Below are 27,906 nucleotides of genomic sequence, written 5' to 3'. Positions count from 1 at the left end.
CTAATACCAGATTAATCAGATTTTATTTTCAAAACTGAACATAAAAGCAAACACTAGAAATGCACAAGAACACTAACAGCAACATTTACACGGTATGTCAGAGCATCACATTAGGCGGGTGTAATTAAGGAAGCACCCCAACAGCAATGAGTTTCCAACCACACACCACAAGGTCACTTCTGTATGAGACGGAGGGCCTCTGCGTTACGGCCAGAATCGTGCAGGAATGGAGACAGGTAGGGGTACAGCTTCTCAGTGAAGGTCGCATTGAACGTGTAGATGGCAGACATGTCATCCGCATTGTAGAACGATATCTGACCACCTTCGTAATCCACATAGACACCAATTTTCTTTGGTTTGGATTTTAGGACGAGGGTCTTGGAAGGAGACTCAAGGGCCTTGTACGCATTACCATTCCTCAGCCAAATTGCCCAGTACCCATTCTTGGGGTTCAGCTTGATCTTACCCTTACGGTTGCTGGACTCGCTGGCCATGCCGACATCCCAAGCGGTTTTATCTCCCACATCTACCTCCCAGTAATGGCGGCCTGAACTGAAACCCTCAGATCCCAACACAAGGATGCACTGGCTGAAACGCTTGGGATTGTCAGGGAGGGGGAGCTTGGTATCCACATATTTAACACTGGACAGCCCATCGGACAGTACCAAGTTAGGGTGCGCAGTGCTAGGGTCCAACAACATCGGAGACAGATCTGAGGAACAGAATACATTTTAATAAGCAATATAATAGGATTTACAGGTAGGAAATTAAAATACTTTTCTTGTAGTCTGTAGAGAATGCTGGGGTGCATATTAGTACCATGGAGTATAGACTGGTCCACTAGGAGCCACTGGCACTTTAAGAGTTTAATAGTGTGGACTGGCTCCTCCCTCTATGCTCCTCCTACCAGACAGTCTAGAAACTACCCAAGGAGACAGACATCTTCGGGAGAAGGATTTTACAGATAGTGGCGAGATTCACACCAGCTCACACAAGGCAACCCAAGCTAACTAGCTTGAAACTCAGCAACAGCTGAAACATTACTAAAACAACAAGGCAGTACCTAAGAACAAAGTCATACTGAACCATATAACCACTGCAGGATAACAAAGCACTGGGCAGGCGCCCAGCATCCTCTACGGCTACGAGAAAAGGATTTACCGGTAGGTAATTAAAATCCTATTTTCTTATGTCTTAGAGGATGCTGGGGTCCATATTAGTACCATGGGATGTACCAAAGCGCCCAGAACAGGAGGGAGAGCGCGGAGCTCCTGCAGAACTGACTGACCAAACTTTTGGTCCTCAGCGGCCAAAGTATCAAACTTTTAGAACTTGGCAAACATGTTCGACCCAGACCAAGTAGCCGCTCGGCAAAGTTGTAAAGCAGAGACACCCCGGGCAGCTGCCCAGGAAGAACACACCTTATGAGTAGAGTGGGCCTTAACAGATCTTGGGACACAGCAAGCCTGGTGTAGAATACGCATGCTGGATAGTGAACCTGATACGGCGAGAGATCGTCTGCTTAGAAGCAGGACATCCAATTTTCTTAGGATCATACAGGACAAATAGTCCAATTTTCTGTGACGAGCAGTCCTCTTCACAGATCTTAAGAGCCCTTACAACATCCAAGGACGTTCAAGATATTGAGAAGTCAGTAGAAACTGGCACAATAGGTTGGTTGATATGAAAAGCCACACAACTTTAGGAAGAAACCGTTGACTGGTCCGGAACTCCGCTCTATCTTCATGGAAGATCAAGTAAGGGCTTTTACAAGACAAAGCCCCCAACTCCAACACGTCTAGCAGAAGCTAAGGCAAACAACGTGACAGCCTTCCATGTGAGAAACTTGACCTCAACCTCCTGTAGAGGCTCAAACCAATCTGATTGGAGGAACTGTAACACCACGTTAAGATCCCAGGGTGCCGTAGGCGACACAAAGGGAGGCTGGATGTGCAGAACCCCTTTCAAGAAAGTCTGAACCTCAGGGAGGGGAGCCAGTTTCTGGGGGGGGAAAATGGATAGGGCCAAAATCTGGACCTTTACAGATCCCAACCTCAGGCCCATATCCACACCTGCTTGCAGGAAGAGAAACCGTCCTAATTGAAACTCCACCGTAAGAAACTTCTTAGACACAAGATAAATACTTTTTCCAAATGTGATGGTAACGTTTAGACCAGAGGTTCTCAAACTCGGTCCTCGGGGGCACACACAGTGCATGTTTTGCAGGTAACCCAGCAGGTGCACAGGTGTATTAATTACTCACAGACACATTTTAAAAGGTCCACAGGTGGAGCTAATTATTTCACTTGCTATTCTGTGAGGAGACCTGCAAAACATGCACTGTGTGTGCCCCCGAGGACAGAGTTTGAGAACCTCTGGTTTAGACGTTACGCCTTTTCTAGCCTCTATCAGGGAAGGAATAACCTTGTTCGGAATGCCCTTCCAAGCCAATATCTGGCGTTCAACTTCCATGCCGACAAACGTAGCCGCAGTAAGTCTTGATAAGCGAACGGCCCCTATTGCAGTAGGTCCTCCGAAGAGGAAGAGGCCTCGGATCTTCCAGCAGAAGACCCGCATACCAAGCCCTTCTTGGCCAGTCCGGAGCAATGAGTATTGCCTGAACTATTGTTCTCCTTATGAGTTTTAAAACTCTTGGAATGAGTTGAAGTGAAGGAAACACTTACGCTGACTGGAACACCCACATAGCCACCAAGGCATCCACTGCCACAGCTTGTGGGTCCCTTGACCTGGAGCAATACCGCCAAAGCTTTTTGTTGAGACGGGAGGTCATCTTGTCTATTTGAGGTACTCCCCAAAGATCTGTCACCTCCAAATGGAGACCCCACTCTCCTGGATGGAGATAATGTCTGCTGAGGAAGTCTGTTTCCCAGTTGTCTACTCCTGGAATGAAGATTGCGGACAGCGCCAACATGTGTTTTTCTGCACAGAGGATGATGGTTACCTCTGATAACGCAGCTCTGCTCTTCGTTCCACCCTGTCTGTTTATGTAAGCCACCGTTGTTACATTGTCCGACTGCAGTTGAATGGCTCAATCTCGCAGATGAGCCTCTTGGAGAAGACAGTTGTAGACGGCTTAGTTCCAGAATGTTTACTGGAAGACTGTATACCAGGCTTGACCACCTTCCTTGGAAGGTATCCCGTGACTGCGCCCCAGCCCCAGGGACTTGCATCAGTGGTTAGAAGGGTCCAGTCCAGAATCCCAAACCTGCAGCCCTTCAGGTGGTGAGGTATTTGCAGCCACAAGAGATCCTGGTATTCGGCGACAGACGTATTCTCTGGTGCATGTGTAGATGAGAACCCAACCACTTGTCCAGGAGATCCAGTTGGAAGGACAGAGCATGAAACCTTCCGTACTGTAGAGCCTCGTAAGAAGCAACCATCTACCCCAGAGGGTGAATGGACTGATGAATGATTACCCAGGCTGGCTTCAGGACGTCCCGGGCCATTGTTTGATACACCAATGCTTTCTCCTCTGGCAGAAACACCCTCTGCACTTCTGTGTCGAGGATCATTCCCAGAAAAGAATCTCCTTGTCTGCTCCGAATGTGGTTTTGGAAGGTTCAGGATCCAACCATGTTCCCTGAGCAGATTAGTCATGAGTACCACAGACTGCAACATCTCCCTAGATCGTCCAGATATGGAACTATGTTCACCCCCTGTCTGCAGAGGAGAATCATCTCTGCCATCACCTTGGTTAACACCCTCAGTGCTGTGGAACGGCCAAATGGCAGCGCCTGCAATTGAGAGTGACTGTCTAACAGTGCAAATCTGAGATAAGCCTGGTGCGGCAGACAAAATCGGGATGTGGAGGTACGCATCCTTGATATCCAGGGATACCAAAAACGCTCCCTCCTCCACACCTGAGATCACTGCTCTGAGAGACTGCATTTTGAATTTGAAGACCTTCAGGTAAGGGTTCAGCAATTTCAAGCTCAGTCAGTCTGACCGAGCCATCCGGTTTCAGTACCACAAAAAGGTTTGAACAACCCTTGTTTTGCATATGAGGTGGAACTGAAATAATGACCTGTGACTTCTCCAATTTTAGGATGGCTTCCTGTAGGATGGTCCTGTGTCAGCAAGCCCTGATTTGAAGAATCAGTGAGACAGGAGTTCTTGAAACTCCAGTCTGTACCCCTGGAACACAATATCCTGTACCCAGGGATCCAGGCCCAACAACACCCAGACGGGTCTGAAACATCCGAGTCTCACACCCACCAAACCATACTCCAGGCTGTGTGGTCCACCGTCATGCAGAGAATTTTGAGGCACCATAAGCAGGTTGCTGGTTCTTTGCACAACCCTCTAAAGAAGGTGGTAGGAGGCTTGGACTTTTTTGCCCTAGCGGTCTGAAAGGACTGCGATGCAGCTGAAGAAAAAGGTTTCTGCGTAGGAGGCATAGCAGAGGGAAGGAAAATAAGAATTTACTCACCGGTAATTCTATTTCTCGTAGTCCGTAGTGGATGCTGGGAACTCCGTAAGGACCATGGGGAATAGCGGGCTCCGAAGGAGGCTGGGCACTCTAGAAAGATCTTAGACTACCTGGTGTGCACTGGCTCCTCCCACTATGACCCTCCTCCAAGCCTCAGTTAGGTACTGTGCCCGGACGAGCGTACACAATAAGGAAGGATTTTGAATCCCGGGTAAGACTCATACCAGCCACACCAATCACACCGTACAACTCGTGATATGAAACACAGTTAACAGTATGAAACAATAGAGCCTCTCAACAGATGGCTCAACAGTAACCCGATTTAGTTAACAACAACTATGTACAAGTAATGCAGATAAACCGCACTTGGGATGGGCGCCCAGCATCCACTACGGACTACGAGAAATAGAATTACCGGTGAGTAAATTCTTATTTTCTCTAACGTCCTAGTGGATGCTGGGAACTCCGTAAGGACCATGGGGATTATACCAAAGCTCCCAAACGGGCGGGAGAGTGCGGATGACTCTGCAGCACCGAATGAGAGAACTCCAGGTCCTCCTCAGCCAGGGTATCCAATTTGTAGAATTTTGCAAACGTGTTTGCCCCTGACCAAGTAGCTGCTCGGCAAAGTTGTAAAGCCGAGACCCCTCGGGCAGCCGCCCAAGATGAGCCCACCTTCCTTGTGGAATGGGCATTGACAGATTTTGGCTGTGGCAGGCCTGCCACAGTATGTGCAAGCTGAATTGTACTACAAATCCAACGAGCAATAGTCTGCTTAGGAGCAGGAGCACCCAGCTTGTTGGGTGCATATAGGATAAACAGCGAGTCAGATTTTCTGACTCCAGCCGTCCTGGAAACATATATTTTCAGGGCCCTGACAACGTCTAGCAACTTGGAGTCCTCCAAATCCTTAGTAGCCGCAGGCACCAAATAGGCTGGTTCAGGTGAAACGCTGACACCACCTTAGGGAGAAACTGGGGACGAGTCCTCAATTCTGCCCTATCCATATGGAAAATCAAATAAGGGCTTTTACAAGACAAAGCCGCCAATTCTGATACTCGCCTGGCAGAAGCCAAGGCCAATAACATAACCACCTTCCATGTGAGATATTTCAGATCCACGGTTTTTAGTGGTTCAAACCAATGTGATTTTAAGAAAACTCAACACCACGTTGAGATCCCAAGGTGCCACAGGAGGCACAAACGGGGGCTGACTATGCAGCACTCCTTTTATAAATGTCTGAACTTCAGGTACTGAAGCGAGTTCTTTTTTGAAAGAAAATCGACAGAGCCGAGATCTGTACCTTAATGGAACCCAATTTAAGGCCCATAGTCACTCCTGCTTGCAGGAAATGCAGAAATCGACCTAGTTGAAATTCCTCTGTTGGGGCCCTTTCGGCCTCATACCATGCAACATATTTTCGCCATATGCGGTGATAATGAGTTGCTGTAACCTCTTTCCTGGCTTTAGTAAGCGTAGGAATTACTTCCTCCGGAATGCCCTTTTCCTTCAGGATCCGGCGTTCAACCGCCATGCCGTCAAACGCAGCCGCGGTAAGTCTTGGAACAGACAGGGCCCCTGCTGCCGCAGGTCCTGACTGAGTGGCAGAGGCTATGGGTCCTCTGATATAAATTCTTGAAGTTCTGGGTACCAAGCTCTTCTTGGCCATCCACGAGTATCGTTCTTACTCCTCGCCTTCTTATTATTCTCAGTACCTTTGGTATGAGAGGCAGAGGGGAGAACACCTAAACCGACTGGTACACCCACGGTGTTACCAGAGCGTCCATAGCTATCGCCTGAGGGTCCCTTGACCTGGAGCAATATCTTTTATAGCTTTTTGTTAAGGCGGACGCCATCATGTCCACCTGTGGCCTTTCCCAATGGTGTACAATCCTATTGGAAGACTTCTGGAGGAAGTCCCCATTCTCCCGGGTGGAGGTCGTGTCTGTTGAGAAGATCTGCTTCCCAGTTGTCCACTCCGGGAATGAACACTGCTGACAGTGCTAACACATGATTTTCCGCCTATCGGAGAATCCTTGTGGCTTCTGCCATCGCCATCCTGCTTTTTGTGCCGCCCTGTTGATTACATGGGCGACTGCCGTGATGTTGTCTGATTGGATCAGTACCGGCTGGTTTTGAAGCAGAGGCCTTGCTGGCCTCAGGGCATTTTAAATGGCCCTCAGATCCAGAATATTTATGTGTAGGGAAATAACCTGACTTGACCAAAGTCCCTGGAAGTTTCTTCCCTATGTGACTGCCCCCCAGCCTCAAAGGCTGGAATCCATGGTCACTAGGACCTAGTCCTGTATGCCGAACCTGCGGCCCTCTTGAAGATGGGCACTCTGCAGCCACCACAGTAGAGATACCCTGGTCCTTGAAGACAGGGTTATCAGCCTATGCATCGGAAGATGCGATCCGGACCACTTGTCCAACAGGTCCCTCTGAAAAGTTCTTGTATGGAACCTGCCTAATGGGATTGCTTCGTAAGAAGCTACCATTTTTCCCAGGACTCGCGTGCAATGATGCACCGCTACCTATTTTGGTTTCAGGAGGTCTCTGACTAGAGATGACAACTCCTTGGCTTTCTCCTCCGGGAGAAACACTATTTCTGGTTTATGTCCAGAACCATCCCCAGGAACAGTAGACGTGTCATAGGAACCAGCTGTGACTTTGGACTGTTTAGAATCCACCTATGCTGTTGTAGCACTTTCCAAAATAGTGCTACCCCGACTACCAACTGCTCCTTGGACCTCGCCCTTATAACGAGATTGTCCAAATACGGGATAATTACAACTCCCTTTTTTTTGAAGGAGTATCATCATTTCGGCCATTACCTTGATAAAACACCCTCGGTGCCATGTACAGTCCAAACGGCAGTGTCTGGACTTGGTAATGGTAATCCTGTACCACAAATCTGAGGTACTCCTGGCGAGGATGGTAAATGGGGACATGCAGGTAAGCATCCTTGATGTCCCGGGATACCATGTAATCCCCCTCGTCCAGGCTTGCAATAACCGCCCTGAGCGATTCCATCTTGAACTTGAATTTTTTTTATGTTCAAGGATTTTAATATAAAATGGGTCACACCGAACCATGCGGTTTCGGTACCCCAACCCGTGTGGAATAGTAACCCCGTCCTTGTTGAAGTAGGGGCACCTTGAGTATTACCTGCTGGGAATACCGCTTATTAATTGCCTCTAGCACAGCCTCCCTGCCTGAGGGAGTTGTCAGCAAGGCATATTTTAGGAAACGGCTGGGGGGAGACATCTCTAATTCCAGCTTGTACCCCTGAAATACTACTTGGAAGAAACAGGGATCCACCTGTGAGCGAGCCCACTAATTGCTGAAATTTTTGAGGCGGCCCCCCACCGTACCTGGCTACACCTGTGGAGCACCCGCGTCATGGTGTGTACTCACAGGAGGCGGGGGAAGAATCTTGATTCTGGGAACAGGCTGACTGGTGCAGCTTTTTCCCTCTACCCTTGTCTCTGTACAGAAAGGAAGCGCCATTTGACCCGCTTGCTTTTCTGAAGCCGAAAGGACTGTACCTTTTTCTGTGAGGAAACCTGAGGTAAAATTATTTCTTCCCAGCAGTTGCTGTGGATACGAGGTCCCAGAGACCATCCCCAAATAATTCCTCACCCTTATAAGGCTCTCTATGCGCTTTTTAAGTCAGCATCACCTGTCCAGTGACAGGTCTCTAATACCCTCCTGACAGAATGGACATTACATTTATTTTGGATGCCAGCCGGCAAAATATCCCTCTGTGCATCCCCCATATATAAGACAACGTCTTTAATATGTTTTTATGTTTGCCAACTATTATCCCTGTTTGACAGGGTCACCAACCACGCTGCAGCAGCACTATCTGCAGGTCTCAGTCTAGTACCTGAGTGTGTAAATACAGACTTCAGGATAGCCTCCTGTTTTTTATCAACAGGTACCTATTAAAGTGGCCGTATCCTAAGACGGCAGTGCCACCTTTTTTGACAAACGTGTGAGCGCCTTATCCACCCTAGGGGATATCTCCCAGCGTAACTTATCCTCCTGGCGGGAAAGGGTACGCCATCAGTAACTTTTTATAAATTACCAGTTTCTTAACGGGGGAACCCACGGTTTTCACACACTTCATTTATTCATCTGATGGGGGAACAAAACACTGCCTGTTTTTTCTCCCCAAACCTAAAACCCATTTATAGAGGTTAAAGTCAGAAATGTATAACACATTTTTTATTGCCGGGATCAAGTCACGGATTGGATTGTGTATATGTCTCCACCTTGTCGACACTGGAGTCAGACTCCGTGTCGACATCTGTGTCTGCCATCTGAGAGAGCGGGCGTTTTTGAGCCCCTGATGGCCTTTGAGACGCCTGGGCAGGCGCGGGCTGCGAAGCCGGCTGTCCCACAGCTGTTACGTCATCCACCCTTTTATGTAAGGAGTTGACACTGTCGGTTAATACCTTTTACCTCTCTATCCACTCTGGTGTCGGCCCCACAGGGGGCGACATCACATATATCGGCCTCTGTTCCGTCACCATATAAGCCTCCTCATTCAACATGTCGACACAGCCGTACCGACACACCGCAGACACACAGGGAATGCTCTAAACGAGGACAGGACCCACAAAAGCCCTTTGGGGGGACAGAGTGAGAGTATGCCAGCACACACCAGAGCGCTATATACTGCAGGGACTAACTGAGTTATGTCCCCTATAGCTTTATATCTATATATATAATGTATACTGCGCCTAAATTTAGTGCCCCCTCTCTCTTTTTTTAACCCTTGTAGACTGCAGGGGAGAGCCAGGGAGCTTCCCTCCAACGGAGCTGTGAGGGAAAATGGCGCCAGTGTGCTGAGGAGATAGGCTCCGCCCCTTTTTCGCGGCCTATTCTCCCGTTTTTTATGGACTTCTGGCAGGGGTATTTACCTCATATATAGCCCCTGGGGCTATATATTGAAGTATTTTTGCCAGCCAAGGTGTTTTTATTGCTGCCTCAGAGCGCCCCCCCCCAGCGCTCTGCACCCTCAGTGACCGGAGTGTGAAGTGTGTATGAGGAGCAATGGCGCACAGCTGCAGTGCTGTGCGCTACCTTGGTGAAGACTGAGCCTTCATGCCGCCGATTTTCCGGACCATCTTCTTGCTTCTGGCTCTGTAAGGGGGACGGCGGCGCGGCTCCGGGACCGAACATCAAGGCTGGGCCTGCGGTCGATCCCTCTGGAGCTAATGGTGTCCAGTAGCCTAAGAAGCCCAATCCGGCTGCAAGCAGGCGAGTTCGCTTCTTCTCCCCTTAGTCCCTCGCTGCAGTGAGCCTGTTGCCAGCAGGTCTCACTGAAAAGAACAAATTCTAAGACTATAACTTTCTAAGAGCTCAGGAGAGCCCCTAGTGTGCATCCAACCTCGGCCGGGCACGAAATCTAACTGAGGCTTGGAGGAGGGTCATAGTGGGAGGAGCCAGTGCACACCAGGTAGTCTAAGATCTTTCTAGAGTGCCCAGCCTCCTTCGGAGCCCGCTATTCCCCATGGTCCTTACGGAGTTCCCAGCATCCACTAGGACGTTAGAGAAAGGTGACTTACCAGAGGTTGCCGTGGAAATTCACACATCCAATGCTTCCCCAAATAGAGCCTGACCTGTGCAGGGTAGGCTCTCCACACTATTCCTGGATTCCATGTCTACAGACCACTGGCGTAGCCAGAGTCCCTGTGAGCAGATACTGACATGGAAGATATCCACGCATTCAGCGTACCCAGGTCCTTCATGGAGTCCACCAAGAACCTTCCAGAATCCTGTATGTTACGCAGAAACAATTCAAAGTCGCTTCTATACATTGTAACCAAATCCTCTAGTAATGTGCCTGACCACTTTACTATGGCTTTAGAAATCCATGCACAGGCAATAGTGGGCCTTAACGCCACTCCTGAAGCAGTGTAAATGGATTTGAGCGTAGTGTCAATCTTATGATCAGCCGGTTCTTTTAATGCAGTAAATCCAGGAACAGGTAAAACCACCTTTTTAGACAGTCTGGAGACATGCGTCAACTATGGGTGGGTTTTCCCATTTCCCCCCCTTATCTTCCTCAGGGAAGGAAAAACAACCAGAACCCTTATCGGGCTCTGGAATTCTCTGGGTTTTTCCAGGATTTTTCAAAAATAGCATTCAATTCTTTAGCCGCAGGGAAGGTTAGCGGCGCTTTCTTATAGTCCGTGAAGTAAGCCTCCTCAACCTGCTCAGGTAGCGTGTCATTAATGTTTAACACATCTCTAATGGCCTCAATCATGAGCTGCACCCCTTTTGCAAGGGATGCCACCCCCCTCAGAACATCCGATCAGTCTGCAGTATCAGTGTCATCTTGCATAATTTGGGCAAGAGCACATTTCTGTGGGAACATGCTAGCGGATTTTGCAGGAATAGGAACAGAACCTGACCAAACTGCCATAGATTTCTTGAATGCCTGAGTTTGTCTCAGTATTTGCAAGATCTGAGAGATCATTCCTTTAATAGAGGTTAACCACTCAGGCTCAGTAACAGGGATCTGAGACAGGGCATTACATTCCTGTGTACATGGAAAGGCCTTCTCCCAAGAGGAAACATCCTCTGCAGCATAGGACACCGAGCCCCTAGACATGGCTATGGGAGATATTAAACACCCACACAGGGAAATGTCAGACAGTCCTCCTCCCCCCCCCCCCCCCCCAGTATGCCACAGAGACCGATTGGAGCCAACCCATACAGCGCTGTTTGAGGTAGAAATTACACTACCAGCGCTATCTGAGCACCTTAATAGACTACACAGACTTTACACAGCCCCCCTCTACAACCCCTTGGTACCGCACAGGATAGCTGGAGTTGCTTGGAGGGGCAGCTCTCCGTCAGCAGGTAGGAAAATGGCACTGAATGCCGCTGGGTCTGCTCTGAGGAGAAGCTCCGCCCCCTGAACATAGCACTGCTTCCCGCTCTTCAGTTTTATACTGGCCTGATGTTAGTGCTGGCAGCGTTACCGAGGTCCCTGACAGACATGTAGACTACTGTAAGGTATCGGCACTGGCTCAGGGCACCCTTCACAGCGACGTACTATGTACTGCTGAGCCTCTGGAGCGCAGTTAATACTGTGCTCCCACTCTGTTGCCACCATCTTCCCGCTTGTAAGGGGGTCGGTGACTCACTCCCCACCTGAATCTTCTGGTTCTGTAAGGGGGTGGGGCCATGCTGGGGGAGTGAGCGGTCGCCTGGGGCGGCTAGTGATCATCACCCTCAGGAGCTAATGTCCTGTCAGCGGAGATGGTGGCTCAGACCCCGCAGGGTGGACACTACACCCCCCCGTAGTCCCACGAAGCAGGGAGACTGTTGCCAGCAGCCTCCCTGTGTCTAAATAACTCTGGGGAACCCCCCCCCCCCAAAACAAAACTAAAGCTCTAGGAGCTCCCCTAGCTGTGACTGGCTCCTCTGGGCACATTTTCTAAACAGTCTGGTAGGAGGGGCATAAAGGAAGGAGCCAGCCCACACTCAAGTTCTTAAAGTGCCAATGGCTCCTAGTGGACCCGTCTATAACCCATGGTACTAATATGGACCCCAGCATCCTCTAGGACACAAGAGATATAGTTACACATAGATATCACAAGGGAATAAATCTTACCATAATGGGTAGCTGACAATTATTTTTAATTGTAACAAAGTTAGCGAACCAATACCTTGTGAGGTTGCTGCCCTGTCCATACCCCACAGGGTCCAGAAGAGGACACTGTAGAAATAGTCACCACTCCTAGCCAAGGGGTTCATTACAAGTATTAAACTGAGCATCTCCTAAAGGATCCCAGCAAAAGCGACTTGAGTACACATGAATATGGGCATTAAAGAACTGGAGATGGACTGCCTGCATAGAAACCTGGCCTTAAGAGCAGGGGTGGGGGAACCTTTGGCCCCCCCAGCTGTTGAAATACACATACCATCATGTCTTGATACAGTTTTGCTATTTGGCCATGCTAAAACAGTTGCACAGTATGCTAGGATGTGTAGTTCTACAGCTGGGAGGGCCGCAAATTCCCCACCCCTGCCTTAGAGAAAGAGATTTCACAGACCAGGTCATGACAGATGTCCAGAATATAAAAAGCACATCATGCAAAATAGAGAATGATTCAAAGTTATCATGACGATTAAAAGCCCAGTTGTATAGCAGAGATCTGGAGTTATTCCTGGTACCTCCTTTACACATGGGGTTAAGGTTACTCACATAAGAGTGTAGGTCCAATAACTGGAGATATCCTAAAAGGGTTATACTGCAAGCACTTTGAAACTAATGGTTAACTCCCATCATGGGCATGGAATATAATTTGTGTCTCGCACTGTAGCTTCCACAGCCCTGCCTCAAAGCCCACCAACGCAGACTAAGTGTAAATACTGTGCTAGCCAGGGGACTGGGGATATCCAAGCCATGTTTATGTTGCCTTAACATCTCAAACATGAACAGTTCATGGGTACATGCCAAATCCAGCAGTAGTTGCTACTCCCAGCAACACCACATCATAGGGTTCACGCAAAGTCCAGCAGGACTCCAGCACCTACACTAACTGCCACCATTGTCAGCGAACAGTTAAGCTGACAGCGTGGATTACATATAAGGACAGTCGTCCCTGAAGTTAGGGAGGAGTTTCTTGCTTCATGACCTGTGGGATTGGAGGAACCCAAACCATAGAGTTGTAGGTGGGTATGACTGCCTGCAGTGAACCATACCTTCCCCTAATGACCAAAACGGAGTAGTCTTTGTAACTGCTTTTCTTGGGTCACCAACTTTATGGAAGTGATAAATACTGGAACTTCTTCCTGCAAGCTATGGTGGCTTGTGATTTTATAAGGGGTTAGCAAATGATTAGACAAGTCATGATACTTACAAAGATTATAGGAGTGAAAGATCCAGAAGGAATTAACTAGAGTGCAATAGACCTTATAACCAAAGAACTAGGCCCTTCAGCTACAGCTTGCTGCTGCTACAGGAAGTCCAGCAGGAGCACCATCGGACTCGCTTGGGGTTTTACCATGAGGAATTGAAAGCAGGAGTAATTTATAGTGTCCAACCAACTAGCCCTGATATTTTGCTGATAGCACTAGCACTGATATTTGTTACTAATCTCCAGACTCCATTAGAGGCAGATGAAGCCCCCATCATTTGTAGGACAGGATCCTGAAGTAGCTAAACATACACCCCCATGGTTTTGTGTTACTGTGGAGCACTCCTCCACACATCACAAGTATTACACCGTCTGTTCTTAATGATTCTTTGGATGCTCATAATGTCAGATAAGGCCTACAGGCTGTGGACTATTGCTCCGCTCTAGACACATACAAAACTCCTAAACTGTGCAATACTTACATGGGACAACGAAAGACTTCATCTGCTTCCACACTGTGTACTGGATGGGCCCCTTGAAGGTTCCCTGGCACAGATCCTTGGACAGAAGGGTGTTACCGGAGGAAATGGCCTCTTTCTGCTGCTCCTGGCACCTGGAAGGAAAGAGGTAGATTGAATAACAGGTACTAGACACCAACATAAATCTCACGAGACGTCAACTACTAGACAATAGAAGTGTACGGGAAACTTACTTCTCCATGAATGCTTTGATGTCCTGCAGAAATAAAACAGAAAGGTTATTTGGCATCAAATGTGGGAAACTAGAGGTAACGTACAAAGAGCAATAGCCAGTCACAGCAGACCGTGTAACCTGGCAGGTATGGCCACTTACTGTGAGGAAAGAGATGGAGTCCTTATCATTCACCCTCTCGTTAGCCACCGATATGGTCTGCTTAATGTTGTCCCTGTTCTCCTGCATCTTGACCATGTTGGACTCCATTTCTTTCAGCAGACTGTCCCCCTGCTCATTAAGCTGTTCCAGAAGCTTCTCCTCGCGTTGCTTCAGGAAAGAGTGCAGCTTCTCAAACTCAGACACAATGTGCTGCTTGTAGTCAGATACATTCGTCTAAGGGCACAGAGAGGGGAGAGAATCAGACCAGAGACCTGATGTTTCTGCAGGAGATCCCTCAGTGCCGTCCCAACTGGCTTCACATAGACCTACATATTGATGGGTACCAGCAGTAACTTACAACCCCCCCACTTCTCTGTATGAGATCACTTACTCTGTGCTGCTCAACTTTTTCACTCTGCTGATTGGTCAGCTGTTCAGTCACCTTCAAGGCTTCTTCTAGTGGAGCCACTATGGCAGACAGCTCCGTCTGGAGGGGAGGCAATGTGAACAAGGTAAATACAAGTCATAGATTAGAACAACTCTGAAATGCTTTGGTTACCTCACAACTTACCCTGTACACATCCACTGCATCCATGATGGGCAGGAAATTGTGACTTGCGTGTTTCAGTGAGTCCCGGCAGATGACACAGCTCAGAGTCCCGTCGTCCTTGCAGTACAGCTTCAGCCTCTCATCATGCTCAGGACAGTTCTCCGTAGGCTTGGCTTTTTCAGGCCTTGAAGGGGTCGAGACAGCAGAGGATCCAACAGTCTTCTTCACCAGGTTAGCTAGGGCTCGGTTGGTGGTGTGTCTTTTCTCCGTTATGACATCCTTGCAGTCAGGGCAAGTAAAGGAATCTTGACCTTCCCAGGCCTTGTCGATGCAGTTGCGGCAGAAGTTGTGGCCACAGTCAACCATGACTGGATCCTTGAAGAGCTCATTGCACAAGAGGCATGTCAGTTCCTCCGCAAAATCCCCAGAGGCCATCACCGAATTATTGGCTGCTTCCATCTTGGCTTTCTAGAGGAAGAGAGAAAGATTTGAGGGTAGGTAGTCTGTATAGAATGGAAGTATATAGTGATCTCACTATAAGGGTATAGATGAGATTGTGTCCGGTATACAAAAAAAATAAAAATTTAAAATAAAGTTAGTGTGCATTAAACAGGCACATAGAAAAAGGACATTTCCAGCTAGAAAACAGAATTCAGAGTTAGAGTAACTGAATGGTTCCAAAAGCAGGATTAAGTTACTATGCCCTCACGCAGCCACCAGTCTTCATAAAACATTGCATTATATATCAGCTCTATATAGCCTCGCACATGTTCCATATAGAGCTTTTACATCAGGACTAGGCGACAATACGGCCCAGAAGCATGGCAGTGTGACCAGTCCATTCAAACGGCAGAATGCAAGCAGGCCGTTACACAGATGTGCTAGATTTAACACCAAAGAGTCTAAACGGACCTATTACTCAGACAAGAAAGTACAAGTATAATATTCATGGACAACCTGGGCAGGGAAAACTAAAAATGACTGGACTTCTAGTATTCACAAATCTAAATCATCCTGTGACAGACGGTCAGAGCAACCTCAGAAAGCATTGTGTGCTGGGAACAGGTTAACGTGTTCAGCACCATGTTGCAGGGTAGGATGACCACATGTGAACACAAGTTACAATAAAAGCAAACCTCTGCCTTACTACAGGGCAGACTCCTTAGCTGTTGGCAGGTTGTCTTGCATTTTCCTGTGCATTACACTAGACCAGTGGTTCCCAAACTTTTTTGACTCACAGCGCCCTACAGTATCAGAATTGTTTTCATGGCACCCTTATGCCAAAAGCTGGAGAAATTTAGAAAAAATAAAATGAGTAAATTGTGTTCATACGTCACACTTAGGGTCAGTTGTGTGGTGAGGGACAGGATTTGCTTTTGTTTGTTCACATAGTTTGATTGACAGCCACCAGCACTGGTTTTGCCTATTACATTGACCATAGTCTGAATTGGTCCTAAACCACTTAACCAGGGAACCCCTGCAAGTGTCCTGAGGCACCCCAGGGTGCCACAGAACACAGTTTGAGAACCACTGCCATAGGTAGATTCTGTTCACAGCTTTACAGGTTGTAGGCAGAATTTGCCTTATGCACAAGCAACCAGCCACGGAGGCTTCCGTAACCAATTTGAATCTGCCCCTACAGATTTTCAAACCAGGCTCTAGGTTACCAATTACATGGGCTTTTCGAGAGACCACAACCTAAGAATCCATGACAGAGCTGCCGCAAGACAGGACGTCAGTGTCAAATACAAGATACAGTTCTATACAAGGCACAAAATGCACATGTGACACCACCACGTACAGCCAAGTATATGGACCCACTGTCGGCCACAGGAGAGCGCGTTTACATGATGCCATTTATTTATTAATGGTTTCTTATAGAGCACAGCAGATTCCTTTACAACTGGACAGTCATAAGACAAAACTGGGTAATTACAGTCAGAGGTAGGAAGGCCCTGCTCACAAGCTAGGTGGGCTTGTCTATTGCAGACAGTAATTACCAAGTGCCCACCTATCTTGCTGCATTTCTGAGTTGGTAGGATCTAGGAGCATCTAGCTGCCAAGTCATAAAGTGGCATGACGCTAAATGTACAGATTGCAGAACCCTCATTACTGTAAGGCCTAGGGACTATGTATTGCTATGCACACAGAAAAAGTCCGGTGGATTTATGCTTCATCAGGAATGCAGCAATCACAGGACTGGGCAATGGGGCACATCCTTGAGCATTGAAGAACATGAACTTGTGGTTTGGCTGACAGATGTTTCAGTACATTACAGAACATTGGGGCGATTTGTTAAGTCTTGAAGAGAGGAAGTGAAGGGAGAAAGTACCAGCCAATCAGCTCCTGACATTTTTCAAATAGCCATTAATATGGCAGTGCGCAGCTGGTTGGCTGGTACTTTTCATCTGCCCCATTGTTCCTCTGCACAGCATCATGCCTGCATTAGCCCGCTGATCGCAGCCAGCCTTAACTTCCCAGGAAATTCTATGATGCCAGAAGCAAAAGCCTTTTCATAGGGAGATGCAGCACATTTTCTTAATAGTTTAGGAGCTCAATGCCCCACATGCTGTACCTCCAGCAAAATTTTTCAAACCGAGGGATGTGAAGGGGAGGAGCCAGCTGTGCAGACAATGCTCATTTTTAGATTGTGCCACACCTCCGGTTGCAAGCTTCACACCCCTACTGTAGAAGACTGTTCCAGTGTACCCTAGTGGATGAAAGAAAGCACAACCTTATAGTCCATTGGCAAGTGTAATGGAGTGCTAATGGACCTCATTCCCCCCTACGAGCACATATTTCCGGCCTGTGCCTCAAGCCTCTGGAGGCAATAATCTATAAAAGGGACAGTTAGTGCTTACACAAAGGAAAAGCCCCCACTGTACTCCCCCAGTAACAGCCAATTGCTGGTGAGCAGTAAGAATGTTAGGAAGCATTTACCATTTCCTTCTATGTAAACACTAAGAGCCTGGGTGTGTCTAGAGTATGGATCTTCAGAGGCACAGGAGGACAACCGGGAGAATAGGACCACCCTCATTTATCGGTCAGTGTGTACACGTGTGCCGCACACTGCAGATCTTCATCCCAGGTCAGACTAAACAGGTCCAACCTGAACGCAGAGCACAGAACGCAGCTCTGTGTTCAGGACATGACCCAGGAGAAGACATGTGAGCAAAGGTCACAGTTCAGACCTGGCTTAAGGAAGGCTAAACACACAGATAACCACATGTGACCGTAATCAGGGCACCACAGGAGTGACGTGTACAGTGCAAAATAACTTCATACAAAACAATTATCTTTATTTCACATACTTGTGTCCTTGGGAGTGACAATGGAAGGCTGTGCAGAGATTATGGCTTATATGTGGATGTACTCGCAGGAGAGCAGTTCATTTATACCCCTTTTCCGTTACGATGTGGGTCGCAGCCGGGAGCCTGACACGGGCGATACCCGGCTGCAACACGCATCGATGGCCCCTTTCCCATCAGCAGTCACAATCCCGGCATATTGTCGGGTTGGTGACGCTGCTAGTGATGCAGCGCTGGGAGGTCACATGATCTCCCAGCCCTTCCATATAGTATAAACGTGAGCCGTGTCACATCGACAAGGCTTCCGTTTACACTACAACCCGACACGGATCATTACAGTGTCCTACCCAGGTAGGATGAGACTGCATATCCTCAGAGGTCATTACAAGACTTGTTGCCGACCGCTATTGTTCAACCACACACTAAATAAAACCAAATAAAAAGAAACTGCAGCGTTTAGTGGCAAACTCAGAATGTGCACAAATTAAGCCGAAACAGCCTAAAGGCAACAAAACGCACGCATTAAAAAAAAAAAAAAAAAAAAACAAAAAAAAAAATTTCAATAAAATCTGAATTTTGCAAAACAAAAGTGCCTATAAAAACCTAACACCTGCCCAGAAACCTTTATAACAGCAAGCACACATCTGCGATAGTGCTGCTGCCTGCAGGGAACGCACGATCCCTACATGGAGCAGGTCCCACAGGCAGAAAACCCATCACAGGTGTACATAGGTAATTTGGCCAATGCCTTCAGCCCGCCAATGGGAATGAGGAATGAATGAAAATAAAATGAGAATGAAATTCAGTTGCATCCTCCAGAATTAAGAGGATGAGACAACTGGGTGAGCATAGCCCAGAAAGACGGACCAGAATACGGGCTAGGTGTGTGCAATGACTATTCACCTAGCCAGAAGAGGGACAAAACCACGCAGCAAGCCTCTATCGCAAACCTCCGGTGTAGGCGGCGAGAGCTGCTGGAGTAGACTGACAGGACTGAACCTCGTGTTACCTTAGCGTCAGGTTCGGATTCATCGCACTCCTGTTTCTGAGCTGGTTTATCGTCTGACATCTCCTGGTCTGTACCGTTTTCTGCATCACCGTCCTTCACTGGTTTGGTCAGCACCAAGCGCGTTTTGTCAACCCACTCGTTTTGGCGACGATTCACTGCAGGAAAAAGCGAGCTTACAGCAGACATTTTTATAACAAATACAGATGGGGAGGAGAGGAAGGAGTTTGGCTCAAACCCGAGCTCTGACTTACCGACAGATTTCCAGCATAAAGAACACATGATGATTTTGCATACGAAACAAACCAACCGCTTCAACCTGTAAAGTGTCCTAACATGCCAATCACTATGTCGGTGGTGAGTTCATAGCGCCCTCTACAGTTGAAGGAAGGAAGCTGACAATGGGCCCTGAACAAAAGGCCGCTTTAAGCTAGGAAACTAAGGTAGACTGCATGATTGCCAGGTGCATAACATGAGGGATTAAAAGCTCAAAGCTGTGAAAGGCTAAATAAATGTTTAACATTCTGCATGTAAAAGTGAATATGGATACTCTTCACCTACGCAAGTCAACAAGCCTTAAGGGGGGTACAGACTGAGCGATGTTCAGCTAATTTCTAAGCAATCTGACTAGACAGCTCAGAATTTAACTGAACAGCGCTCCGTGTGTAGGGGCAACAGGGTGTCGCTATCACCGGTGCTAGATTGGCCAGCATGCGGGCACAATCTAGGCCACTCATTTCACCGCTGGGTGAAATGAGTGGCCCCTGTGTCCGTCCCCCCCCTTGCTCAGCACACCACGCTGTGCTGAGCAGGGGGAAAGATGTGTGCTGAGCAGTCTGTGCTAGACCTCCCCGTCAGTATGGCCCTTTAGGCGAGAATGCAATTAGATGTAACGTGGGGCGATGCTGGCAGCTCCCTACATTACCACATCAAGAATTTACCTACCTGCCCCATATGGGTGTGCAGGAAAATGCATGGTTAGCCTACCATATGTATACATGGGAGACGTGTGAATTGCACATCATCCATAACTTCTACTGCTACATAGAACCTTTCATCACAAGTAACTGAAGTCACCCATTGGAGCTTGTGTCACAACAAAGACTAATGCAACCAATGGGGGGGTGGGGGTGGGACTTGCACCAGATAATCAGGGCCCCTTGTGCTTTATCGATGAACTTGCCTGGTATAATTCCATGACATCATAGCTGGATCCAACCGTTCACGCACCCTGTACATAGCTTGTTCTACAAAACCAGTGGAGGCCTCGGGCAACCTTAAATTTGTTTCGGGGCAGTAGGATTTAGGCTGAATATTGCCACTAATTAAATGCCTATATTCTCACCTTACAGGAGCACAATCCCAGCAGTCTAAGACTAACAAAGGTCACTCCTGCCATATGGGTCATGCAGCTGAAGCGATGCCACCACGTCACTGACCCTTAGAGCAGGATGACTTTGTATGGACTCGTTCAAGGCCGTTGTGACCTCTTCAGAACCAGACACTAACAGAGCAACCAGCTGGTTGCTCTAATTAAGACATTTAAGCCCAAAGCAATGAAAAGACAGTTCAGATTCAGTGACCTTGATTGGAGAGTACACATAATAAAGCCCTGTAGACTAAAGGTGTTTAGTAGCCGTGTAATTGAGCATATGACCTGTAAACGGAGGCCCACGTGTGCCAATTGCCACTGCACTAAACACTTCCTGCCGCTGACGCCCTGGGCCAGACACTAGTAGATACTGTCCTTATCACTCCCAACAGGACGAAACGCTGCACACAGACCATCTGAGGAAAGGGAGAGATAAGTAACACTACAGACGCAGCAGTGGCAGCAAGGTATTACTTACATCCGGCGTAATGCACGTAGAACTCCTCCCTGCCCGCCTGCTTATTCATCCGGGTTTTCACAATCTCTGCATCATCTGCCGAGAGAGAACACAGTTATACCATGAGCAAACACTCCTAGTGCAATACCGAGCAACATAATTATACACAACCACATGCTCTACCGCCAGGTGCAATATACCATCTTTCCCATACTGACCCCTTCACCAAAAGCTAAAAATACCCTGTTCATTAATTCAACAGCTAACTTATGATACATTGAGGGGGATTCCCAGGAATAGCATTTCACACTTACTGGAAAGCCGGATGGATACCCTCCAGCATTATACATTGTCTATGCAGGGAAATGTAAAGGGCAGAAGGGTGCATGAGAAGAGTTCCCCGGACATGTGCTGCATCTGTAGGATATACTCCGCACTATCACCCCCAAATAACTAGACATTTTATAAAAGCAATAGAATCATACATACAGCAAATACTCCAGATTATCCTAATCACGGGCAGTTACTCCACATCTGTACACAATGCCGATGTTCACACAACTGAGCATATACAGTATATGGGGGGTATATAGTGTATATAGGGGATACCCTCACAGAAGGTGTATATACAGTATATGGGGGTATATAGTATAAATTGGGGAGACACTAACAGAAGGTGATATACAGTATAAGTACTATAGGTGTATATCAGTATACATGAGACCCTTATGGAAGGAGGAGTCTATACAGTATATGGGGGTATATAGTATATATAGGAAGACCCTCATGGAAGGAGTCTGTACAGTATATGGGTGGTATATAGTATATATAGGGGGGAGACCCCCACAGAAGGAGGCGTATATATACAGTATACAGGGTGTATATAGGTGTAAGGGCAATTGGTGTATATGAAGTATATGAGGGGAGAATATATAGTAATATATACGGGGAGTAGCAGACACCCAGAAGGAGCTATATATACAGCATATGAGGGTATATAGTACATATATCAGTGGATTATTATATATATATATATATATATATATATATATATATATATATATATATATACATACACACACACACACACACACACACACACACACACACACACACACACACACACACACACACACACACACATATATAGAGAGAGTGAGACTCACGGAAGGATCCGTCCGCCCGCCGGCACGAGTAGGTGGACCCGATCTGCACGGTCACATCCTCCGAATCGTCCTCGCCTCCGTCGTCGTCGTTCTCATCCTCTTCTTCCTCCATCGGATCCTCCGCGTTATCGACCTCATCCCCAGCCAGGGTCTCATTTTTCTCGGCCTCGGTGGAGGCAGCCTGAGCCACGGCAGCCATGTCTGGGGTGTGTGGCGGAGATTACTACACCGGGAGCGGGAGAGCAACGAAGTACGTGTCCGTCCGAGAGACGTAACAAAATGGCGGCCGAGGCGACCGCGCGGTCCCCTTATATCCCCTCCCGTGCTCGTACTGCGCATGCGCCACCCGCAGCTGCACACCGCGCATGCGCACATGGCCGCCCTCCACGCACAGCGCATGCGTCCTTGCCATTCCTCAACACACTGCGCATGCGTCCACTGCGATCAGGCACTGCGCATGCGCCACCTCCTGGCGCCGTCACACTGCGCACGCGCGTGCAACGAACATACTGCGCACAAAGACGCAGGAAGGATCGGCCGCCGGAGACATACACAAGATGGCCGCCCATCCTCACGTGACCGAGCTCCGACACTAGCGTGTTTCCGGCCCTTGGATTGCGGCCTAGCTCAGGCCGAGAAAGCGGCGGCTATTTTATCTTCGCGTGTGTGCGTTCTTCGGTGCGGCGAGGCCTCGTCCATTTCACAGGCAGCGGCCGGGGAAGACCCGGGGCCCGATTCTCCCGGTGACGTTATCCGAAGGGGTGTGTCGTAGGACGGACCGGTCATGTGATTTACCAGGTACTGTACCACGAGGTGCTTAGTCACTGGCGCCCCCGCAGCTCCCAAATTGGGTCAGGTGACCTGTACTCGTGCTCAAACGGTCGGGCTCCCTCCCTGTGCGCGTGTGCTCCTCCCGCGGGGGCAGGGAGCCGGGAGGGGGCGTGGCCTGGCTCACTAGAAACCAGTCACGCCCCTGAGGGAATGGCTCCACCCTTGCTGTGAGATGCAAATTGCGGGGTGTCTGGGTCTGCCTCCTGCTAGTTTACCTGACCCAGGTTCCCTTTACTTTCCTTGTCACCGTGTGCTGTTACAGCACCCCGTCACTTACACCACAGCACTGGTGGATCCTGTGGGAGGCGATAAGGGCGACCGCCCACCACATGTAGGAAGTGCCTCAAGCTCCCTCCCACCCACTAATTCTGTTCTGCCTCTGGCTGCTCCATTATACAGCAGTGTCACCTGCAGCAGCCATAGGCGTGCATACATGCTGACATGGGGGTGCCGCTCAGTTACTTCACCTCTCCGCCGCTTAATGGTCTAACTCCCCCCCCTTCTTCCCCCACACACACACACCCTTCCTGCCCAGGACATAGGCCCAGATGAGCAGTCTTATGTCCCAGAGCAAGGAGTGGAGGAGGTAGTACGTTATCCTGGGGCGGGGTGAGGCCCCGGAGCGGCACCCCTGTGTCTGCATCTGCACACGCCTATGGCGGCAGCACCACCTCACAGTGGTTTGGGCTTTCGCCCCTCTCACAGGAGTATGGGACGTCAGAGGGTGGGGCTCCTCACTCAGGCAATACCTCCAAGCTTGGTAAGGTGAGGCAGATGCAGGAAAAGGCGGCCGGAATAGCAAATACTGAGATACTTGGGGGACACGTCCACAAAAATAAACGTTTTTAGTCAAATATAAACAAATTAGTAAACAAGGTATTAGTTCTCTCGTTTTAGAAGAAATATCGGTATCTTCCTAGCTCGTTGCTTGTCCCTGGTGCATCTCAGCGGCTAATTACGCGTAATTACTAAGATTTTGTTCATGTTGCTTAGAAAATTACTTGTAAGACAGATACTATAGACTACGTTTTATTTACACTGTTTTTGGAGTGAAGGTACAAATATAGAAGCTGGAGAAGAGGCTTTTATAGCGCTGGCAGCGTGACTGACGCAGACTGGGACAGGAGCTCATGCATGTTATTAATGCGGCAGGATGAACGGTGGAGAGTATGACTTATACAATGGGGGCGTTTGCAGCATTTCCCTCCTATCTGCAATCCCCCTTTATAAGAATGTTGAGGCCAGCGCACTAAGCACAGTTTGCGCCGTTGTTTCTGGTTACAGTGTTATGTTCGGGATGGTGGGCACCGTATTTAATTTGAACTGACCAAGTTGCTTAAAATATCTAAAAAAATGTTTTGAAAAAAACAAACCCAAAACCATTTTCTCTAACGTCCTAGAGGATGCGGGGGACTCCGTAAGGACCATGGGGAATAGACGGGCTCCGCAGGAGATAGGGCACTTTAAGAAAGCTTTGGATTCTGGGTGTGCACTGGCTCCACCCTCTATGTCCCTCCTCCAGACCTCAGTTTTACACTGTGCCCAGAGGATGAAGGGCGCACAGCAGGGAGCTCTCTTGAGTTCTTTGCTACAGAAAGCATTTTTGTTTGGATTTTTACTTTTTTACAGGGAGCACTGCTAGCAACAGGCTCCCTGCATCGAGGGACTGAGGAGAGAGGGGCAGACCTACTTAACTGATAGGATCTGCTTCCTCGGCTACTGGACACCATTAGCTTCATAGGGGGTGAACACAGATTCGTCCTGGGCGTCCACCCCCGGAGCCACGCCGGTTCCGGTATGAATGGTCGACCATGTTATGGTCGACAGTCATTAGGTCGACCACTATTGGTCGACATTGACATGGTCGACATGGACACATGGTCGACACATGAAAGGTCGACACATGAAAAGGTCGACATGAGTTTTTTTACTTTTTTGGGTGTCGTTTTTTGCGTAATGTGACTGGGAACCCCAATTAGTGCACCGCGTCCCCTCGCATGGCTCGCTTCGCTCGCCATGCTTCGGGCATGGTGCCTTCGCTTCGCTCGGCACAGATTACCGTTCCAATCGTAGTCCACGTGGATCGTAAAGTATGGAAAAGTTCCCCAAAAGAAAAAAAAGTTAAAAAACTCATGTCGACCTTTTCATGTGTCGACCTTTCATGTGTTGACCATGTGTCGATGTCGACCATGTCAATGTTGACCAATAGTGGTCGACCTAATGACTGTCGACCATCTGAACGGATAGCAGCCACGCCGCCGTTCTCCTCACAGAGCCAGAAGAGAAGAAGCAAGAAGACGTCTCAGGCGGCAGAAGCCTTCAGCTTCACAGAGGTAACGCACAGCACTGCAGCTGTGCGTCATTGCTCCACGTCACCTCACACACTCCGGTCACTGTATGGGTGCAGGGCGCAGGGGGGGGGTGTCCTGGGCAGCAATAATAACACCTCTTAGATGGCAAATAGGTATATACATGTACAGCTGGGCACTGTACATGTATATAATTGAGCCCCCGCCATTTTACACGATTTTGAGCGGTACAGAAGCCCGCCGCCGAGGGGGCGGGGCTTCTCCCTCAGCACTCACCAGCGCCATTTCTCTCTCCACAGAACGCTGAGAGGAAGCTCCCCGGACTCTCCCCTGCTTACACACGGTGAAGGGAGTTTAAAAAGAGAGGGGGGGGGGGGGCACATAATTGGTGGATAAAGTATAATACAGCGCTGCTGGGGAAAAGCATTCTGTGTTGGTCTCCAGGTTGTTGCGCTGGGGTGTGTGCTGGCATACTCTCTCTCTGTCTCTCCAAAGGGCCTTTCAGGGGATACTGTCTTCGGAAAAAGTTTCCCTGGGTGTGTGCAGTGTGTCAGTACGTGTGTGTCGACATGTTTGATGAGGAAGGCTCGCTTAATGTGGAGGGGGAGTGCTTGAATGTCAGGTCGCCGTCGGCTACGCCGACACCGGACTGGGTGGATATGCTGAATGTCTTGAATGCAAATGTAAATCTCCTGCATAACAGATTAGACAAGGCTGAAGCTAGGGATCAGTCAGGTAGCCAGTCCGTGCCTGTCCCTGTGGTGCCAGGACCTTCAGGGTCTCAAAAGCGCCCCATTTCCCAGGTCGCTGACACAGATACCGACACAGATACTGACTCTAGTTTCGACTATGAGGATGCAAAATTACAGCCAAAGGTGGCAAAAGGTATTGGGTACATGATTATTGCCATAAAAGAGGTTTTGCATATCACGGAGGAACCCCCTGTCCCTGACTCGAGGGTTCACATGTATAAAGGGAAAAGGCCTGAGGTCACCTTTCCGTCCTCATTTGAGCTAAGCGAATTATGCGAAAAGGCTTGGGAATCTCCGGATAGGAGACTCCATGTTCCCAAAAGGATTCTCATGGCGATCCTTTTCCACAGAAGGATCAGATACGATGGGAATCTGCGCCTAAAGTAGACAAGGCGCTGACACGCTTATCCAAGAAGGTGGCTCTGCCTTCTCCGGATACGGCTTCCCTCAAGGATCCTGCTGATCGCAGGCAGGAAATTACCATGAAGCACATTTGCACACATTCAGGAACTATAGTTAGGCCGGCCATGGCGTCGGCCTGGGTTTGTAGTGCTGTCGTGGCATGGGCAGACTCCTTATTTACGGAGATGGACACCTTAGATAGGGATACCATTCTAATGACCATGGAGCATATCAGAGATGCTGCCTTGTATATGAGGGATGCTCAGAGAGACATTTGTTTACTAAGCTCTAGAATAAATGCTATGTCTATTTCTGTTAGGCGGCTCTTGTGGACCCGACAGTGGACGGGAGACGCAGACTCAAAGCGGCATATGGAGTCATTGCCTTACAAGGGGGAGGAGTTGTTTGGAGAAGGCCTCTCTGACCTAGTCTCTACTGCTACGGCCGGTAAATCGAATTTTTTACCTTATGTTCCCCCGCAGCATTCTAAGAAGGTACCACATTATCAAATGCAGTCCTTTCGTTCCAATAAAAACAAGAAGGTACGAGGATCGTCCTTCGTTGCCAGAGGTAGAGGCAGGGGGAAAAAGCTGCACTCAGCTAGTTCCCAGGAGCAGAAGTCCTCCCCTACTTCCGCAAAGTCCACAGCATGACGCTGGGGCTTTCCGGAGGGGGGTCAGATTAAGTGGGGGCACGTCTTCGTCTTTTCAGCCACGTCTGGGTTCAATCACAGGTGGATCCCTGGGCAATAGAGATTGTTTCCCAGGGATACAGACTGGAATTCGAAGACATGCCCCCTCGCCGGTTTTTCAAATCGGCTCTGCCGGCTTCCCTGTCAGAGAGGGAGCTAGTGTTAGCGGCAATTCACAAATTTGTGCATTCAACAGGTGATAATCACGGTTCCTCATCTCCAGCAAGGAGAGGGTTATTATTCATCCTTGTTTGTGGTACCGAAACCGGACGTTTCGGTCAGACCCATTCTAAATCTAAAATCCCTGAACCTGTACTTGAAGAGGTTCAAGTTTAAAAAGGAATCGCTCAGAATGGTCATCGCCAGCCTGGAGGGAGGGGATTGGATGGTGTCCCTGGACATAAAGGATGCGTACCTTCATGTTCCGATTTTCCCCCCTCACCAGGCGTTTCTGAGATTTGCAGTACAGGATTGTCACTACCAATTTCAGACGTTGCCGTTTGGTCTTTCCACGGCCCCGAGAATTTTCACCAAGGTAATGGCGGAAATGATGGTGCTCCTGCGCAAGCAGGGAGTCACAATTATCCCGTACTTGGACGATCTCCTTATAAAGGCGAGATCTCGGAAGAAGTTGCTGGACAGCGTGTCTCTGTCCGTGCAGACGTTGCAGATGCACGGCTGGATTCTCAATTTACCGAAATCCCAGCTAGTACCTGCATCGCGTCTGACCTTTTTGGGCCTGATTCTAGACACAGACCAAAAAAGAGTTTTTCTTCCGGTGGAGAAGGCTCAGGAGCTCATAGCCCTGGTCAGGAACCTTTTAAAGCCAAAAAAGGTTTCGGTGCATCATTGCACAAAGGTTCTAGGGAAGATGGTGG

General features: G+C 48.6%; 2 protein-coding genes across 2 annotated transcripts in view; one reads left to right on the top strand and one right to left on the bottom strand.

The window, feature by feature from the left end:
* Positions 1-6: 6 nt before the first annotated feature.
* On the bottom strand, positions 7-22,335 carry LOC134945738 (nuclear factor 7, brain-like). The gene is made up of 9 exons (XM_063935195.1): positions 22,044-22,335; positions 20,899-20,973; positions 19,052-19,206; positions 14,756-15,202; positions 14,576-14,671; positions 14,185-14,418; positions 14,045-14,067; positions 13,815-13,945; positions 7-712 (listed from the first exon to the last, which is right to left on the bottom strand). Exons 1-9 carry the CDS (start codon positions 22,240-22,242, stop codon positions 174-176), a joined length of 1,899 nt encoding a protein of 632 aa, XP_063791265.1. The 5' UTR covers positions 22,243-22,335; the 3' UTR covers positions 7-173.
* Positions 22,336-22,522: 187 nt separating this feature from the next.
* The window catches only part of KAT8 (lysine acetyltransferase 8), a 48,677-nt gene continuing 43,293 nt past the window's right edge, over positions 22,523-27,906 (top strand). Inside the window, exon 1 of the mRNA XM_063935196.1 lies at positions 22,523-22,841. The gene's annotated coding sequence lies outside the window, so the exon portion shown is untranslated. The remainder of the gene's footprint in view (positions 22,842-27,906) is intronic.

This window comes from Pseudophryne corroboree, chromosome 7 (assembly GCF_028390025.1).
Source record: "Pseudophryne corroboree isolate aPseCor3 chromosome 7, aPseCor3.hap2, whole genome shotgun sequence".
Classification (NCBI taxonomy): Eukaryota; Metazoa; Chordata; class Amphibia; order Anura; family Myobatrachidae; genus Pseudophryne; species Pseudophryne corroboree.
This window is presented reverse-complemented; position numbering and strand designations above follow the sequence as displayed.

What these genes read in the sequence shown, in the direction of transcription:
- LOC134945738 (XM_063935195.1), bottom strand. Translation starts at nt 22,242, where the DNA reads ATGGCTGCCGTGGCTCAGGCTGCCTCCACCGAGGCCGAGAAAAATGAG. An exon ending in GCGGGCGGACGGATCCTTCC is followed by an intron (nt 20,974 to 22,043) that starts GTGAGTCTCACT and finishes CTCTCTCGGCAG; the next exon opens with ATGATGCAGAGATTGTGAAA. An exon ending in CTACGTGCATTACGCCGGAT is followed by an intron (nt 19,207 to 20,898) that starts GTAAGTAATACC and finishes TTTTTCCTGCAG; the next exon opens with TGAATCGTCGCCAAAACGAG.